This window comes from Photinus pyralis, unplaced genomic scaffold (genome assembly GCF_008802855.1).
Source record: "Photinus pyralis isolate 1611_PpyrPB1 unplaced genomic scaffold, Ppyr1.3 Ppyr1.4_LG2, whole genome shotgun sequence".
In the NCBI taxonomy this organism is placed as follows: Eukaryota; Metazoa; Arthropoda; class Insecta; order Coleoptera; family Lampyridae; genus Photinus; species Photinus pyralis.
The window spans coordinates 40,011,192-40,027,073 of NW_022170403.1; the positions used below are offsets into that span (position 1 = coordinate 40,011,192).

General features: G+C 39.4%; 1 protein-coding gene and 1 long non-coding RNA gene across 4 annotated transcripts; one reads left to right on the forward strand and one right to left on the reverse strand.

The window, feature by feature from the left end:
• The first annotated feature begins 1,904 nt into the window (after positions 1-1,904).
• Positions 1,905-7,334, forward strand: LOC116163382. Of its 3 annotated transcripts, XR_004143731.1 has the most exons (5): positions 1,905-5,128; positions 6,017-6,287; positions 6,784-6,878; positions 6,927-6,995; positions 7,052-7,334. It is a non-coding gene; the product is annotated as an uncharacterized LOC116163382 (long non-coding RNA). The 3 variants fall into 3 exon arrangements; XR_004143729.1 differs by having other exon boundaries at positions 6,017-6,878; XR_004143730.1 differs by lacking the exon at positions 1,905-5,128 and having other exon boundaries at positions 5,374-6,878.
• Positions 7,335-11,746: 4,412 nt separating this feature from the next.
• Positions 11,747-14,950, reverse strand: LOC116163998. The gene has a single exon (XM_031478125.1). It carries the CDS (start codon positions 14,948-14,950, stop codon positions 11,747-11,749), a length of 3,204 nt encoding a protein of 1,067 aa, XP_031333985.1.
• Between the last annotated feature and the right edge of the window lie 932 nt (positions 14,951-15,882).

Genomic DNA, 15,882 nt, shown 5'->3' on the forward strand with positions numbered 1-15,882 from the left:
TTTTTATCATTTATTTATTAATTATACACCTACACACCTTATATCTGGTTGTCTGAATCTAAATCCAACTCGATCATACTGTTTTTACAATCTTTGCAGACACATTCGGTGCAACATTTAATTTCATGCCTTCTTTCAGGCATGTGCATTTTTCATTTGCTCACGATTTATCCCTGCAAAAGATTGCCAATAGTCGTCGGATGTCATTTGGCGCACATTCCTGAAGTGACATCACAGGTTCCAATGAATCTGTTGTATCGACCCATCCAAAATTGACAGGATCCTGGAACGGTAGGTGATTTTCATGACTATGTAGCCATATTTTTGTTTGGTATATAGTTCTAAAATAAATTCAATAAAACAAAATTGATGAATGAGCTATTTACTCTTTACCTTAGAACATGTTGTAGAAATGCTTCATCTGTTGGTGGTAGTTCAGAGGCCGTTTTGTTCCTTGTTTTGGTCCAAATATGTCTGAGTTTGTTCAAAGATTTAATAGATAGTATTTGTAGCGTTCCAAAATTCTGTAAAATAGAAAATTATTTATATTCAAATTTAAAAATTAGCAAACTTTTAATGCAGTCGTATAGCGCATGAACGCGATACGCGGCGGCGATAAACGGACAATTTTTGAAGGAATAGGAGAAGGCATATGGCGATCTTGTTATAGAGACGTTCTGAATTATTAGTTAAAACAAATTTAGTTTAAGAGACTTATTTAAGTCAGTGGGGTTGCGTGACTGAAAACAACACGTAAGTTACTGAAAATAAAATCTATTTAATAAACGTCAATAATTTTAGGTTTTTAGTTACTTAATTTTCTACAATAATTATTCCAGCACAGATTACAGCAGACAATAAAAAGCACATTATTTTGATAAGTGTCTGAAAATTCTTACGAGGGCCGTTCGTCATCTCTAGTAAGATATAAATTCAATAAGTACCTTAGTCATATTTAGGGACGGGTTACATTTTAGGGCTCTCAATTCTAAGTGTTGGAATTTGAACTACGTAGCCAGCTCCTGATGCCTATAGGACGCAAAATATTATATCACCTGCAAAATAACTAAAGAAAATCGTGTCCATTGCGATAAGAAGGAACGTAGCCGCCATAATTCCACCTGCGCTGCTCAAAGGTTTGAAAGTTAACCAAATCTGTAAACAGCGATGATTTTATGAATTCCCATATTGAAATAAATCTATCGTTATCTTTGTTGGGATTTAATTGTTAATGTTATTTGTGTTTGTTGCCAATAATTTGTGTATCATTGCTAGATTAGTAACGGTTGCAAACGTGAATGATCAATCATCCGCTGCATTCAGCATTCAATTTAAAACTTGCCTGTTTAAATAAATTAAACAATTTATGCATATATGTTTATCAATATTGTCCCACCACCTGTCGTTGGGCAATTTAAAATAAGACAGGTTGGCGCCCACCAAACAACGAATAAGTAACAATAGGTAACCCACGATTCCAGCTTCCGAACCTTCGAGCACGGTCAGCACCTATAACCACCAAAGTAAGGTTACAAGGTGCTGCCACTTCGACAGTGCAATTGAAATTGCCTTTTTATATAAAGCATGCGGTTGGGCTGCAATGTTTACCTTCGTGGGCGTTCTTGGTAGATCTTGATAACCATCATCATAGTTTAGTTTGTAGGTAATGCTCTTGTTACTGTATATTAAACATACAACATCTGTGACAACAGAATCGCCTGCCTTCTTCCCAGGGCGAATGGAGTCATAGTATTGGAGATGTTTTGCAGAATGGTCCTTAAAGAAGCCATGTGTAAGATATTTCACATCAGTAGTGTAGCTGGGTACGTACGAGCACAGGAAGTGACGTCAGATTAATCAGGAGCTAGTATTTTGGCCCCGTGACGGTAGACGGCCAAAGAGAGACGAGTAATGGCTGCCGTCGGCCATTTTGTGGTTTACGAGTTGATAAATGAGAGAGTTGACCATTTTGTATTTGGCGTGTTGGATGCGCCTGATGAGGTGACCCCCTGGGTGGTATGTTGGAATCATCGAGTTGTGTTGCAGTGGTATGTCATTTTATGGTCAACATTTCTTAATGAGACTTTTTACGGAGCTAGGTACTTCTTATGAGGGGTTGTTGCCTTGAGAGGGAGCCTTTGCTTGCGGGGGTGTGGTAGCACTAGATGGCGAAGGGTAGCAGGGAAAGAAAAAAAAGGTACCTGTGCCCTCTAGCGGTACAGGTTTGCAAGTAAGGTGTCAGGATTTGAACGGAGCTTAAAACGCTAGCTGGTCTAGCAGTTAACGGAGTTAATCACTAGACCAACTAGAGCTTACTTTGAGGAAGACTAAAAAAAGGTAACAAATAGTTCGTTAATTCACCTTGAATGCAATATTTGCATTATAAGCGGAGCTGGTCCATCAATATGGATACGTTGCCACGGTTGATTCCAGTGTTTAGTACAGCGAATTCGATTACATATTTCGCTATCATTTTGATATATAATGGGTATCTTGGTCCATATCTGCATTAGTTTGTTAAACGTTTAGTTGCAGTAATGCATTCCTCGTTTCATTAAAGTACTTTTCTTTTTCCGCTTCGAATTGTTGTATACTTTCAAGTATTTGATTCATTTTAATCTAGAAATTGTATAATTACCATATCGATGTAAAAATGTAAACTCACCACTCAATCACCGCGCACAGTTGCATGTAAATGAATTGTAATCAATATCCGCCTTAGTCCTTTAGATAACAGGAAAAGAGTAACCGCAGCGAGCAATTAAAGTCGCATACACACGAAACATAAAAAAGGCTACGTATATAGGTACTATATAACGCGCATGTCTTATAATCAGTGTAAAAGAGTCGATACTAATCCTTGGGACAGCAGTAGCGGATCGAATCGTGCTACCTACATTATGAGCGATCAACAAAACAATTTGAACCTGTCCTCAAAGAGCTATGGAGTGAGGAAAGCGCAAATTTTAGTTGGATTGATAATTCGGCAGAAACGATAGTCACAGATTCGACTTTAATATCAACATGATCTTTAATTCTCGATGGAGTGATTAGACTAGAACTGTGGCATTGAAGGATTTTGCGCCATCCGTGCAAGTATTTTGTAATCAGGCATATTTCAAATATTAAAACAGAGCGTATAATTCGGCTCATGTTAAATGGTCTGGAAGATCAGCAGAATCAGGAAAGGTTTATTGGCTGTGGCATAACAATCGAGGCAGTTAATTTTACACCATTTTACATAGTGTTCTGTTAATCAAAAAAGCGATCACCCTCCTTTTTGCTGCCGTAACTGCTGTGAACCAAAAATTAGACAACTTTAATGATCATTCCATGTACTGAACGTATTACAACTTCATATGTGCAGTAGAAGAAACACTTCATAGGGAAGTTAAAACACATGACGAAAGCATTTTGTCAAGAGGGAAATTTTTCTGTCAAAACCTCTAAATTATTAAAATCGATAGTTGAATGCAGGCAATGGACAACTGATTTAACGTTTTGTTAGAAATTGTAAATATTTACCCTGAAACGTTTAAGGATGTTAGAGATAAGCTAAGAATATTTTAAAAAAAGCTGTATGTTATTAATAAAACACCTTCATAAGTATAATCACTCTTTTATTTTCTAATACAAGTACGTCTAGGTTGTAAATAAGGTTTAACATGCTTATCAAATTTGATGAGATTAGATAATACATCATAAAGCTGTTCTAGTAGCCCCTTATTAGCGCAATGAATCTTGAATAAAGATAAATCCAGGATTCCTGTTTGAGTCACCTGCTCCGAAAATTCACTATATTTATAAAATTTATTGTTGTTATCAATAAAGTAGAGATAACCATCAATATATTTAAACACGGATGTGAATTTGTTGGGGATGTAAGGAAATGTTTGGCTGTATATCAATCGATTCTTCGGTTTATTATTGCAATCATCAAACTCGATCACTTCGTTCGAGCCATGGTAAATAAGTGAGCGTCCAGAATAAGTGTTAAATGCAGCGTTCACTGCACCTGGGATCCCAAATCGATGATAGGGCTGAGGCCATCCTGCTAGCAATTGTAAACTAGGGAACTGCACTATGTAAATTTGACCTCCGCTAATGAATATAATGTCACTATTAGGTTTCTGATATATCGCTTCGAAACGTTCGAAAGATTTCGGAAGGAACGGCAGCCATTCGAATAAATTCCTCGCGGTCTCAATGTAATTACTACCTAGAGCTGATATCCTCACCCAATGTTTGTAAAACATATAAATTCGTTTGTTTAAAATTAAAAAGCGTTCCACTTGAATTGCGCACAAATCGGGTGGTTCACTAGATGACGCTTTTTCTTCAGAGTAGTATCAGCAGTGGTGCTTGTAGTTTTTGTAGTAGTAGAAGTAGCCTTCTTCATTGGGATCTAGCTTCTGTATACCTACGATATCATCAGCGCCCAAATCACGCTTATCGCGAGTTATATAGGGAAACATAATTGCATCTTCATCCTTCGAATGTTCTAATCCCAGTGCATGATCTATCTCATGAACTAAAACCGCATAGTAGCTAGTTGAATCTGCAGGCGGTATATTTGAATCCTCAAAGTACCATGCTTCACTTCTATCCATATGTAATGTCTACCGGAGTCTGACTGCGTTTTGGAAAGTTGGCATGTGCTAGTTTGCCACCTCGACCGTCTAAGGCCCGTTGAGATGTGGAATGGGGATTTAAATACATCGAATGATTGAGGCTTTGAAATGTTATTAATATTATCATATCCAGAAGTTTTATACGCAAATTTTAAATTTGCATATCTTCCTCAAGTTTGGAAAGCTTCTCTAGTGCGGGCTAGCGCTCGATAATCACTATATGCAAGATGATAATATATTGTTTTCTTTTCCCATTTATAGGGTGCTACCGAATAGGAGCTCAAAATATCTTCGTTTCCGCATCTAGGTCTCACCATAAACCCAAAAGTGTCATCATAGAATTCTTCATCCGTAGGTAGCTTGTAATATTCTTGAAATGCTTTTAATTTGTTACTAGTTCTGGAGTTAAAGACCTTATTTTCTCTTCGTAAAGCCATTGAAAGTTATTCTGAGGTAAACACTGAATTTGAGCCCAACCATATAAATTAACCATATCCGTGTATAGAATATGAGAGGACGGCTTGCTAGAATCATAGTTTTCCATATACTTGTTGATTGCTTTACTATATTTCGTGCAGCACTGAGTTATTCTGCCTCTTATTCCCTTTTCCACGAACAATACCATATCGATATCAGATAAGAGATCCAGTTTTACCTTTGTATAGTTGAGCATGCATTGCCACGAACCTGGTGCGGTAAAGAAAAACGCGGGGTCTAGTTTATGCGTTGTTATGCATTTCTCTCTAAAATTGGTGAAGACGTCGGCGAGATGATTCCTCGAATTTCGTCCAATCATCCTTGTATTCGTACGGAAACACATATTTTTTAGTTAATAACTTTAACTGCTTATCGTTTAAATGGCCTTAGAGCGTAAAATTTTAAAATCGTCAAATTTTAAATATGATGCCAATTTGTCTAATGATGAATCCATAAAGCGAAACGAATCTACAAATCTGAATTGCACTGTAGTGTCCTTCATGTGCTTAGTGAATGAGATGTAGCGCTCTTTGTTTTTAGGCAAAAGTGTAACTTTACCGGGAATAGCTTGTGCAATGTTTTTAATAATAACATTACTATCGTAACCGCTGAAATTATGGAAAAATATTGGAATCATGTGAAGGGGCCTTATAACGAAGATTGCAAGCCTGATGGGCACTAGATCGAAATCGGCCTGTAAAGTGACAGTGATCGCGAACTTTGACCCCCCTCCAGTATCGGCCCTTCGCAAATGTGACAATGAGTGCTTACATTATACGCGAGCATTTGCATATCACTCAGCGGTGCCATTGGCATGGGTGTATCGAAATATCGTTGCAAAAAACGCATCATCCACGAACCATTCCCTGGCATGGTGAAGAACATCGAGATTTGGTCTTTTTCCAAAGCTCAATATTATATTAAGGACAGGTCCACTATCAGCAAGTAAAAAATTTTCAAAAAATCCTGGTCGAACTTCGTATGCCGAATAAACTTATGGGATAACTAATTGCTCCAAATTTGCAGGATTTGGGGGAGCCGCACGGATTTCCAACCTTTTCCTTCTCACAGTCTTTTTAAGCGTTTGGGATCGAGGAAGTGCACCTCGAGCTGCATCTAAAGTGCATTCATTCAGAACTTGTGGGTTCAATAGTGTCAGCTGCACGACGTTTAAACCTGGTAATGATTTTTTGAACTTCTACCTTTGCAGCGGATGCTTCGTGTAAATGTTGATTGATAGGTTTCAAAACTCCATCTTCCCCACTATGCAATCTGGCTTTGCACCTTCCTCGTTCTTGGCATCTCCAAAACTTAACATTTCCATCACTTGACATCCTATCAAAAACGTACACAAAACTTTCACTACAAAAGTTTGCTTGAGAACGCTGTGAGAGTATTTCATTTTCCATTGTCGATTGAGCACTGCTCAACTAAGGTTTCGATTAGAGTGCAACCACACGTGTAAAGATTGCAAAGTAGTTTCAGTTTGCAAAACTAGTTGGTTAGGTTTAGAAAAACTTAAATAATAAACAAAAGACATTTTCCAAGTACCGCCCTTGCATTTTGTATAGAGTAGAATTCACCTCAACCCAGGTTCGAACACCCTACCTCCGGATTTATAGTCCAACGCTCTACCATTGAACCATAAAGCCGGATAGTAAATTTGTCCTTTCAGATAAAAATGGCTCAAACGAAGCACGTGCTGAAGTTTAGTGCCATTCATTGTGAATTACTTCACCAGTGCTGATGAAACAAAACTTATTCGAAGAGGTAGTATTGATAAATAATATATTAAAATGTAAAATTTTATACTTCAAGGGGAAAATGCAGTGAAATTAAACCACGTAGAACAGTGCTGAACTACTCGATCGATTGTACGATGTAGAGGTAAAATATTTATTTTAAAGATTTAATCAACATCATATTAAACTATTATTTATTAGGTATATCTATAAGGATGGCGAAATCGAGAAAACAAAATGTAGCTGTCCTCGAGGGCAATCATGCCATCATGTAGCGGCTTTGTGTATATATGGCCATCATAATATTTCAGTACCCGATGTTCAGTGCCAGTGGGCTAAACGGAAATCGAAGGAAATCACCACGAAAACTGTTGACGAAATTTATCGGGCCATTCAAATCTTCATCTTCAAATAAAGAGTAATGTTTTATAGAGAAGGTGCTAGTGAATGAGGAAAAAATTAAATCCATCATCAGTGAAGCCACTATTGGCCAGGCCAATAATCCACATTGGCTTATTTGTAGAAAAAATCGCTTAACCGCAAGTAATTTTGGAGCAGTATTGGCTGCAATAAAAAGGAACCGCTATCCCCCATCACTGTTTAGGCGATTAATTGGTACTATAACCCAACAATGTTTGGATTTATTTTTTCAATCGATAATAATTTTAGAGAGATGAACCGGAAGCTATAGAGCAATTCCAAGCCATCACAAATCTCCAAGTTACACCTACAGGATTGTGGTTGCATCGGTGTGGTTTTCTTGAAGCAAGTCCTGATGGATTTGTAGGACATGAGTGTATTATAGAGATGCCCATACCAATTTCGAAATAAAATTTTAAAGGAGGAACTTAAAGCAAATATGTCTTATATTGTTTGTTATGATGATGATACTATCGTAATTAATCAAAATCACCAATATTAAGCACAAATTCAACTCTTGTAACGGAAGCTTGTTAAATTTTTCAAGTTTTGTGGATTTCAAAATTATATTTGAGTAGAAGTGTGTATCGATGATTCAGATTTCTGGGAAGTTGTAGTTTTCATTAAAAATAACAAACATTTTTTTTGTCGAGGTAATTAAGTTTCAAATATCGTGAAATATAAGATGAGTTATTGGTTTTGGACTTCCTATTTTGGGCTAGTTAATGATTAGTACGTGATTTAAAAAAGGTCACTGGTTAAAAGACGCAATTGATTCTAAGAAAAATATGTAATTAAACAGCGAGGCTAAAAAATTATGAGTTTGTTTATTTCCGGTCACTCGATGGGAGCGTTAATTACGGGCGCTGGTTTTGTCGTTGATATTCACGCGGAGCGTGGATACCGTCGCAGAAAACGCGGCTACGGGCCACTTAAGTAATGAGGTGCTGGGTATTAAAGACCTAAACCTAACTTACAATGAACTTACTTAGATTATAATAAATTATAACCCAGCTTGGAAACGGTCTGGGAATCTGACACTTCTGCCAGAGCGCGTAGTGATTAACCTACTATTTCCTAAGCTTACATCGCTACTTACATTACTATTTACAATCACCGCGGGAACAGGATTCCCGGCGTCGCATTTAACCTGAATAGTGAAACCCTGTTCGTCGTCATCGCAACTTTCATCAAACTGATCTTGCTCGGCGATATTTTCTGATAGCGTAAATGCCGGTTTTAAACGGTCGATGGAGACGCGACACTTTTTGTCATTGACTTCAATTATGAAAGATTTTTCGTCGCGTTCCAACACTATATGGTCCGTCGTACGGAGGGTCAGATAAACCGCGCACCGCGTCACGGCGAAGAAAAACGTATGGAGACGTTGTTAATTCTTTGAACACAAAAACTTTCTTTTCGCCATGGCGCCGTACCGGAGTTGGTTTAATATCGCTCATGCGTTTCTTTAAATCGACCACAAATTTAGACGTCGGGTGGTCATTACGCGTCAGGAAAAATTCCGCAGGCAATCTTAGGCTAGTCCCGTAAACTAATTCGGCAGCTGTAGTTGCCAGATCCTCCTTAATCGCGGTACGGATCCCTAGCAAAACGATTGGCAAAGTAGCAACCCAATCATTGCCACCATGGCATTTTATAGCGGCCTTGAGTTGCCTGTGAAATCTTTCGACTAAACCGTTCGCTTGTGGATGATAACTTGTCGTACGAATACGTTTTGTACCTAACAAGTTGCATAACTCTGCAAACAACGCGGATTCGAATTGGCGTCCTTGATCGGTTGTTATACGCGAAGGAATACCAAAACACGCTATCCATGTTGATAAAAACGCAGTTGCGACGGTCACTGCTTCCATATCCGCGATTGGGATTACTTCAGGCCATCGAGAGAAGCGGTCCACACACGTCAAACAATATCTGTAGCCTTGACAATAACTCATGCTAATGATATCTAAATGGACATGTTCGAAACGATCAGCCATATTCTCGAATTGCTGAACAGGCGCGGAAACATGACGAGTCACTTTGCATCGCTGGCACGAAATGCACGCACGCGTCCATTCTCTGCAATCTTTGTTTATTGCAGGCCAAACGAAACGCGAAGTAATTAGATGCTGTGTAGCACGAATACCAGGATGGGATAAACCATGTAATGAATTGAAAACGGCGCGACGAAGATGTAATGGGACAAAAGGTCGTATTACGTCGCCAGTCGTATCGCAATACAAATTCGTATTGTATTCTGGAAAATAAACTTTCTTAAGAATTAGCGTTTGTTGCTCACGAGATAACCAATCTCGCAACTCCTTGTCCTTCTCTTGGGCGGCAGCGAGAGAAACGTGATCAACTGCAGGGGAGATTGATTGGACACGGGATAATGCATCAGCCACAAAATTTTCAGACCCTTTAATATGCTGGATATCAGTTGAAAATTGGGAAATGAAATCTAAATGTCGAAATTGACGCGGAGAGCACTTATCCAATTTTTGATTGAAAGCATAAATTAATGGTTTGTGGTCGGTGAAAATTGTAAAATTCCTACCTTCTACCATGTGTCGGAAATATCTAATCGCGCTGTATATAGCGTAGAGTTCCCGGTCATACGCGCTGTATTTTCGTTGGGCAGAATTCAAAGTTTTGGTATAAAACGCGAGTGGTTGCCAAGCGTTATTCACGCGCTGTTGCAATGCTCCGCCGATTGAAAAATCAGAAGCGTCCACCACAATGCTAATTAGCGCATTTGGAACAGGATGTGCAAGGATCGCGGCATCCGCGAGAGCCGTCTTTGATTCGGCGAAAGCGTCGCGAGCTTCGTCAATCCACTCGACAGGAGCGTCCCCCTTTTTTGAACCCCTAAGTAAGTCGTTCAAAGGATGTAGAATTCTCGCAGCGTGCTGTACAAAACGTCGATAGAAATTGAACATTCCGAGGTAACAACGTAAACTTTTAATCGTCATAGGCAGAGAAAATTTGGAAATCGCTTCAACGCGTTCGCGCATTGGAGTTATACCGCTGGCATTTACCGTATAGCCGAGGAAAGCTATTTCGCTTACGCCGAAAACGCATTTCGCGGGATTAATCACAACCCCGTATTTCGCGAAGCGGTCGAATAAAATTTTCAAATGCTCTACATGCTGAGCTTCGTTCTCGGACGCAATTAAAAAATCGTCTATATACGCGTATACGAAGTCAAGTCCACGTATAATCTCGTCCACAAAACGCTGACAAGTTTGCGCTGCGTTGCGCAATCCGAACATCATCATCACGGGTTCGAATAAACCAAATGGCGTAATTATGGCGGCCTTTTCGACGTCTTCCGGCGCAATGGGAATTTGATTAATCCTGCAGTACTCGCGTGAAGATTTGTTACGTGTCCCATAATAACTAACAGGCTTAAATGAAAAGTTAATTGATATTTTGGTACAAAGTGAAGATGTGTGTCATATTTTTTTATTAAGAACCATTCAAACGAGAAATAAAATTAAGAAAGACAATTAAAAAATTTAAAGAAACCCGATTATTCGTCTTCTTTTTCTTCGCATTTTAAGCACACTACAGGCGAATCATTTTGATGATCTTTTCAAATCCAATTATTATTGCAAATGGAGCAGTAGTCTCTGGTCCTTTTGTCTCTTTTGCGAGGACATATGTAGCACCGACCATTTCCTGTTCGGGCCTTCTTTGACGGTGATGCAATGTTGTTTGCAGAAGTAGATGATTCTTCCAAACGTTCGGTTACAAGCAAACAGCATCGTTCCCTCAACTGTTTTGAAATATTGGGAATGCCAGATCGTTTCCTAATTTGCGGTTTCATAAGATCCAAAGCTAAGGTGCGTAAAAAATCGCGTCGTTTGTGAGTTAGGTTTGAGTTGTTCATTTGGAATAATACTAATGCATTAATTGCTGTTATATTCATAATATCAAAAAATATAGTAAGAGGCCATCTCCTACTATTTCTAGCAACATTGTACGCGGCACACATCTGGTCGACAACATCAACTCCAAACTTGGTGTGATTGTAGTCCACTACCATCGTTGGTTTGCCAGTTTCATGGTCAATACTGTCATCTGCATGGCTTGTAGATAGAACCAGTACATTTTTGTTCTTTCTTGGAACAAACGATACAAGAGTGCACTCATTATGAAACGCGAACTGACTACTCAATGCTGGTCTCTCAGCAGTATTTATAAACTCTGCCGGTATTTCTCGTTTATTTTTCTTGACTGTCCCGAGCATAGTAAGTTTGAATTCATTTTTTAGTTGAACAGCAAGTGCAAAGCTAGAAAACCAATTGCCCATGGTTATATTACGATATGTTCCTCTAATAAAAGAAACAAGTCGCTTGACAACATCCGAAGGGATGTTAGATAATTGAAAAGGACCGCCTGGTTGAGTTCCAGCGTATATTTCTAGATTCAAGGTATACATGTGACTTGAATCAACTAGAACGAAAACTTTTAGGCCGTATTTCGCTGGCTTTGATGGTATATACTGCCTAAAAGGGCAACGGCCACCAGTTGTTCATCAATTGTTAGATCGGGTCCAGGCATAATGGATTTCTGGCAGTTTTCTATAAACACCCCAAAAATGTTTCTTATTGCTGCCAACAATTTGAACGTAAAGATGTCTTGGTTTGGTATCCATCTTATTCCCAACGATTTGATCTGGTCGTCATTGTTGAACTCGGCTACAGCAGGATCTCTAGCTTCCATGGGAATAGTGGTTAATGTCTCTTCTTTATTGGCTGCCCATTTATGTAGCTGGAACCCTCCTTTTTTTAGCATATTGGTTAATTCTTTTTGCAATTGTACTACTTGAGGTATGCTGTTAGCACCAGATAAAATGTCGTCCACATAGAAGTCTTGTAGCGTGACTCGTGCTGCGTATGGATACTCTTCTTTTTCGTCTTCTGCTAACTGTTGTAGTGTCTTTATGGCTAAGTATGGAGCTGCCGCTGTTCCATATGTTACTGTGTTGAGCTGGTATTCGCGTATCGGCTGATTACGTTCGAATCTCCATACTATAGTCTGGAACTGGCGATCGTCTTGATGTATCCTTATTTGGCGGTACATCTTTTTAATATCTGCTGTGAACGCATATTGATGTTTTCTCCATCTTAGTAATATATCGGCTATGTCTGGCTGCAACCTCGGTCCCACATACATCATCTCATTTAAACTTCCGCTGGTCGTCGTTTTGGCTGATGCATCAAACACCACTCTCATCTTCGTTGTAGTACTGGATTCCTTTATCACTGGTTGGTGTGGTATGTAATAGCGTGTGCCCTCGATTGAGTGTGCCTGTACCATTTCCATGTGACCCAAATCCAGGTATTCTTGTAGAAACGCGTTGTATTCTTCACGCATCTTGTCGTTTGCTGCTAGTTTTTTCTCCAGTTGCAACAACCTGGCTATTGCTAGTGGTCTGGATCGCCCCCATTTGATCGAATTCTTCTTGAATGGAATCTTGACTGTGTATCTTCCATCGGGGCTGCGTGTAGTGTTTGCCTTATAGTGGTCTTCGCACTTCTTGTCTTCTTCATTGAACCCATTAGCCATGGTCGCTTCTTCTATTTCCCAGTATTTGGATAGTTGTGTCTCTTCTTCCATTGTTGATACCATGCCCAGTATTTGATAGCCTTGGTTGACACCGTGCTTTGTTTGCCCGGATATCACCCACCCAAATTCGGTTTGTTGACCCACTAATTTTCCTTCTTTCATGACTCCCGGTAGTATGATCTTTGCGTATTCCTCGGCACCCAGTAGTATGTCAATTGGTCCGGAGTTATTCAGCGTGGGATCAGCTAACAGCACATTCTTCCATGGATCTTTGTTCATCTCAAACGACGCCAGTGGTAGATTTTCGGTTATCTTTGTGAGAATGATTAGTTCTGTTGTTAACTCATACTCACTTGGTTGTCTTGGATGTAATTGAACCGTTATCTTGGTTTTTGCGTTAGTGTGATCATAACCACCTATTCCTGATACCCTTGCATTCGCTTTTTGTCGTGGTAGCTTCAACTGCTGTGCTGCCTTTTCTGTGATGAACGAGGCTTGTGATCCAGGGTCCACTAGTACTCTTAATAATTGCTGTACGCCAGTGAGGTCTTGTGCTTGTACTATCGCTGTTGCTAGTAGTACTTCCTGGTTTTCCTTTTGGGTTTGACAATTCCTTTTAGATACTGTAGTGTGTGATGTTCTTGTGCTTGCTTGTGTTGCCCGCTCTGCTATTGGTTTGTACGGTTGGTGAAGTAAAGTGTGATGTGGATAACCGCATTCTGCACACCTGTACGCTGAGTAGCATTTTTCCTCGCTGTTGTGTTTTAAACACCTAAAACATATTTTTCTTTCTCTTACTTCCTTGTTTCTGTCGTTGATTGATAGCCCCTTGAACTTAAGGCATTGTTCAAGTCGATGCTCCTGTTGGCAGTAATGGCATGATATGGTGGACGTGTTTCCCCAGGTGTACCTAGGACTCGCATCCTTGCTCTGCATTGACCCCGATGCCTCCAAGGACTGGAACCTCGTCTGCATGAACTGCATCACTTCTCCTAATGCTGGGATTTCATTTGGTTGTTTTAGTGACTGCTCAAATAGCCTGTTGGTTTCTGAGTCCCATTTCTTTGTGGTGATTCTAATTACCATTGGACCCCATGACGATGTATCCATTCCCAGATTTGATATTGTCTCCAGACACTCATGTATGGTATCGTGAAGCCATTTCAATCGAGATGCCTTCGCTGTTTCCATTTTCGAGAATTCCAGGATTCTATCTAATAACGTATTTACCATTAATCTTTTGTTATTATACCTGTTTTGAAGGATCTTCCATGCTGTTACGTAATTTTGTTCCGAGATCATTAGATGCTGTATAAGTCTTGCTGCTTCTCCGTCCACATGCCCCTTCAGATAGTGCATCTTCTCCGCGTTCGATAACTTCTCGTTGGAATGTATTAATTTCTCGAACAAATCGTGGAAGGGAGCCCAATTGTCATATCCACTTCGGAACGTTGGTATTTTTATTTTGGGCAGCTCGATGTTGTTTGTCGCCTTTATACTTGCCTTTTTGGTGAGCATTTTTAATTTTTCTTGTATGTTATCGTATTCGAATTCCATTTTCGTGACTGGATCCTTTCTAAAATACTCATGAGAGAAGCTCACCTCGTTTGCTTGAATGTCCACTTCAAGCTCTGATATTACTTCCCACTTCTTCTCTGCTTTGGTGTACAATGTTTCGCAGCGTCTTAAGTTCTGCTCCATTATTTCCTCTTCCATTTGAAACAATATCCCTCTAAATTGTTTTAGACGAACCTCCTGTTTTTTTATTCGGAGCTCCTGTTCGTTATCCATTTTTTCAATATCCTCTTCCTTCTTCTGCTGCTTCTGTAACTGTTGTAGATAATTTTTCGTGTTGTCGTAGACCTTTTGCAGCTGATCTCTGTACTTTGTACTGTGATACTCATGATTTTGTATCTGTAATTCGATAATTTCGTTATGATTTTTTTCGATACCTTCCTGATAAGCTTCCAGCTGTCGGTCATGTTTCACAATATATTCGCTGGTTTTCCTGGAGGCTGAGTCTTTCTTCATATTGGCTAACATTTTACACATTTGTTGACCAATCTGCTGTTGTTTCCGTGCGAGTTCGTTTAATTGCTCCATTTGAACTTCTGGTAACTAAAACAGAATCCAAACCAACACCCCCTCTTACTTCAGAACCGTTTTTCCCCCTTTTTTTTTTTTAGTAGTAGTTGTTGTGTCGTATGCTGAAAATTTGGTTCTGGCCCGAATAATTCCAAAAACTTGTTCTGTAATGCAACGTTGTGTTTGTCGCACGCAGATATCCGTGGGTCCCCCCGGACTCTTAACGTTGGACTGAAGCTGTATGGTTTGCTCCTTCCTGCTACAGGAATCAGTCTCCAGTTGTTGTCGCCGGCGTTCTTCTGCATCAGCGACGCGACTCTTGATCGCCTTTTTGTTAGTAGGTAGGATCCTTTTGTTTTTCGCCGCTTCCCTTGACTTTTTTAGTCAAAATAAAATTCCGCTTACCCAGTGCCTCTCGCTCAAGTCCAAGGGTCGTAAATCCTTGACTGCTAATAGTGGTTTTGCTGCCGCTGGTGGTGGCTTGAAGGACCTTTTTATTTTCTGCCGCTGGTGTTGGCTCGAAGGACCATGAACAATATTGAGATTACTCCCAATATTATTTAGTGTAAGCACAGGGTGGTACACAGTCTCATGCACCGAATTTTAAAGACTTGGAAGCCCCGTGCTCACGTAGAGTGACTAAACGACTTTTGTGTCAATAGTAATTTATTCTACATTTTACGTTGTTTATATACAAAATTTTATACAACAATTGGCAAATTAATTGCAATCTGTTAATTGCAAATTGAAAACTAACCTAGTCAATGTTGTGTGCAAATTGTCCTCATTTACAAATAATGCAATGTAATTTTATTTCTTAATCCTACTTTCTTTCCCAATTAACTATTTCTCTAATATTTGGCCAGCGCCCTTTCCTGTTTAATGGTGATATTAAACACTATGCCTTTTTCGAAAGTTACAAATCCAGCCCCTGCTAGCTCTAAAATTAT

What these genes read in the sequence shown, in the direction of transcription:
- LOC116163998 (XM_031478125.1), bottom strand. Translation starts at nt 14,950, where the DNA reads ATGGAGCAATTAAACGAACTCGCACGGAAACAACAGCAGATTGGTCAA.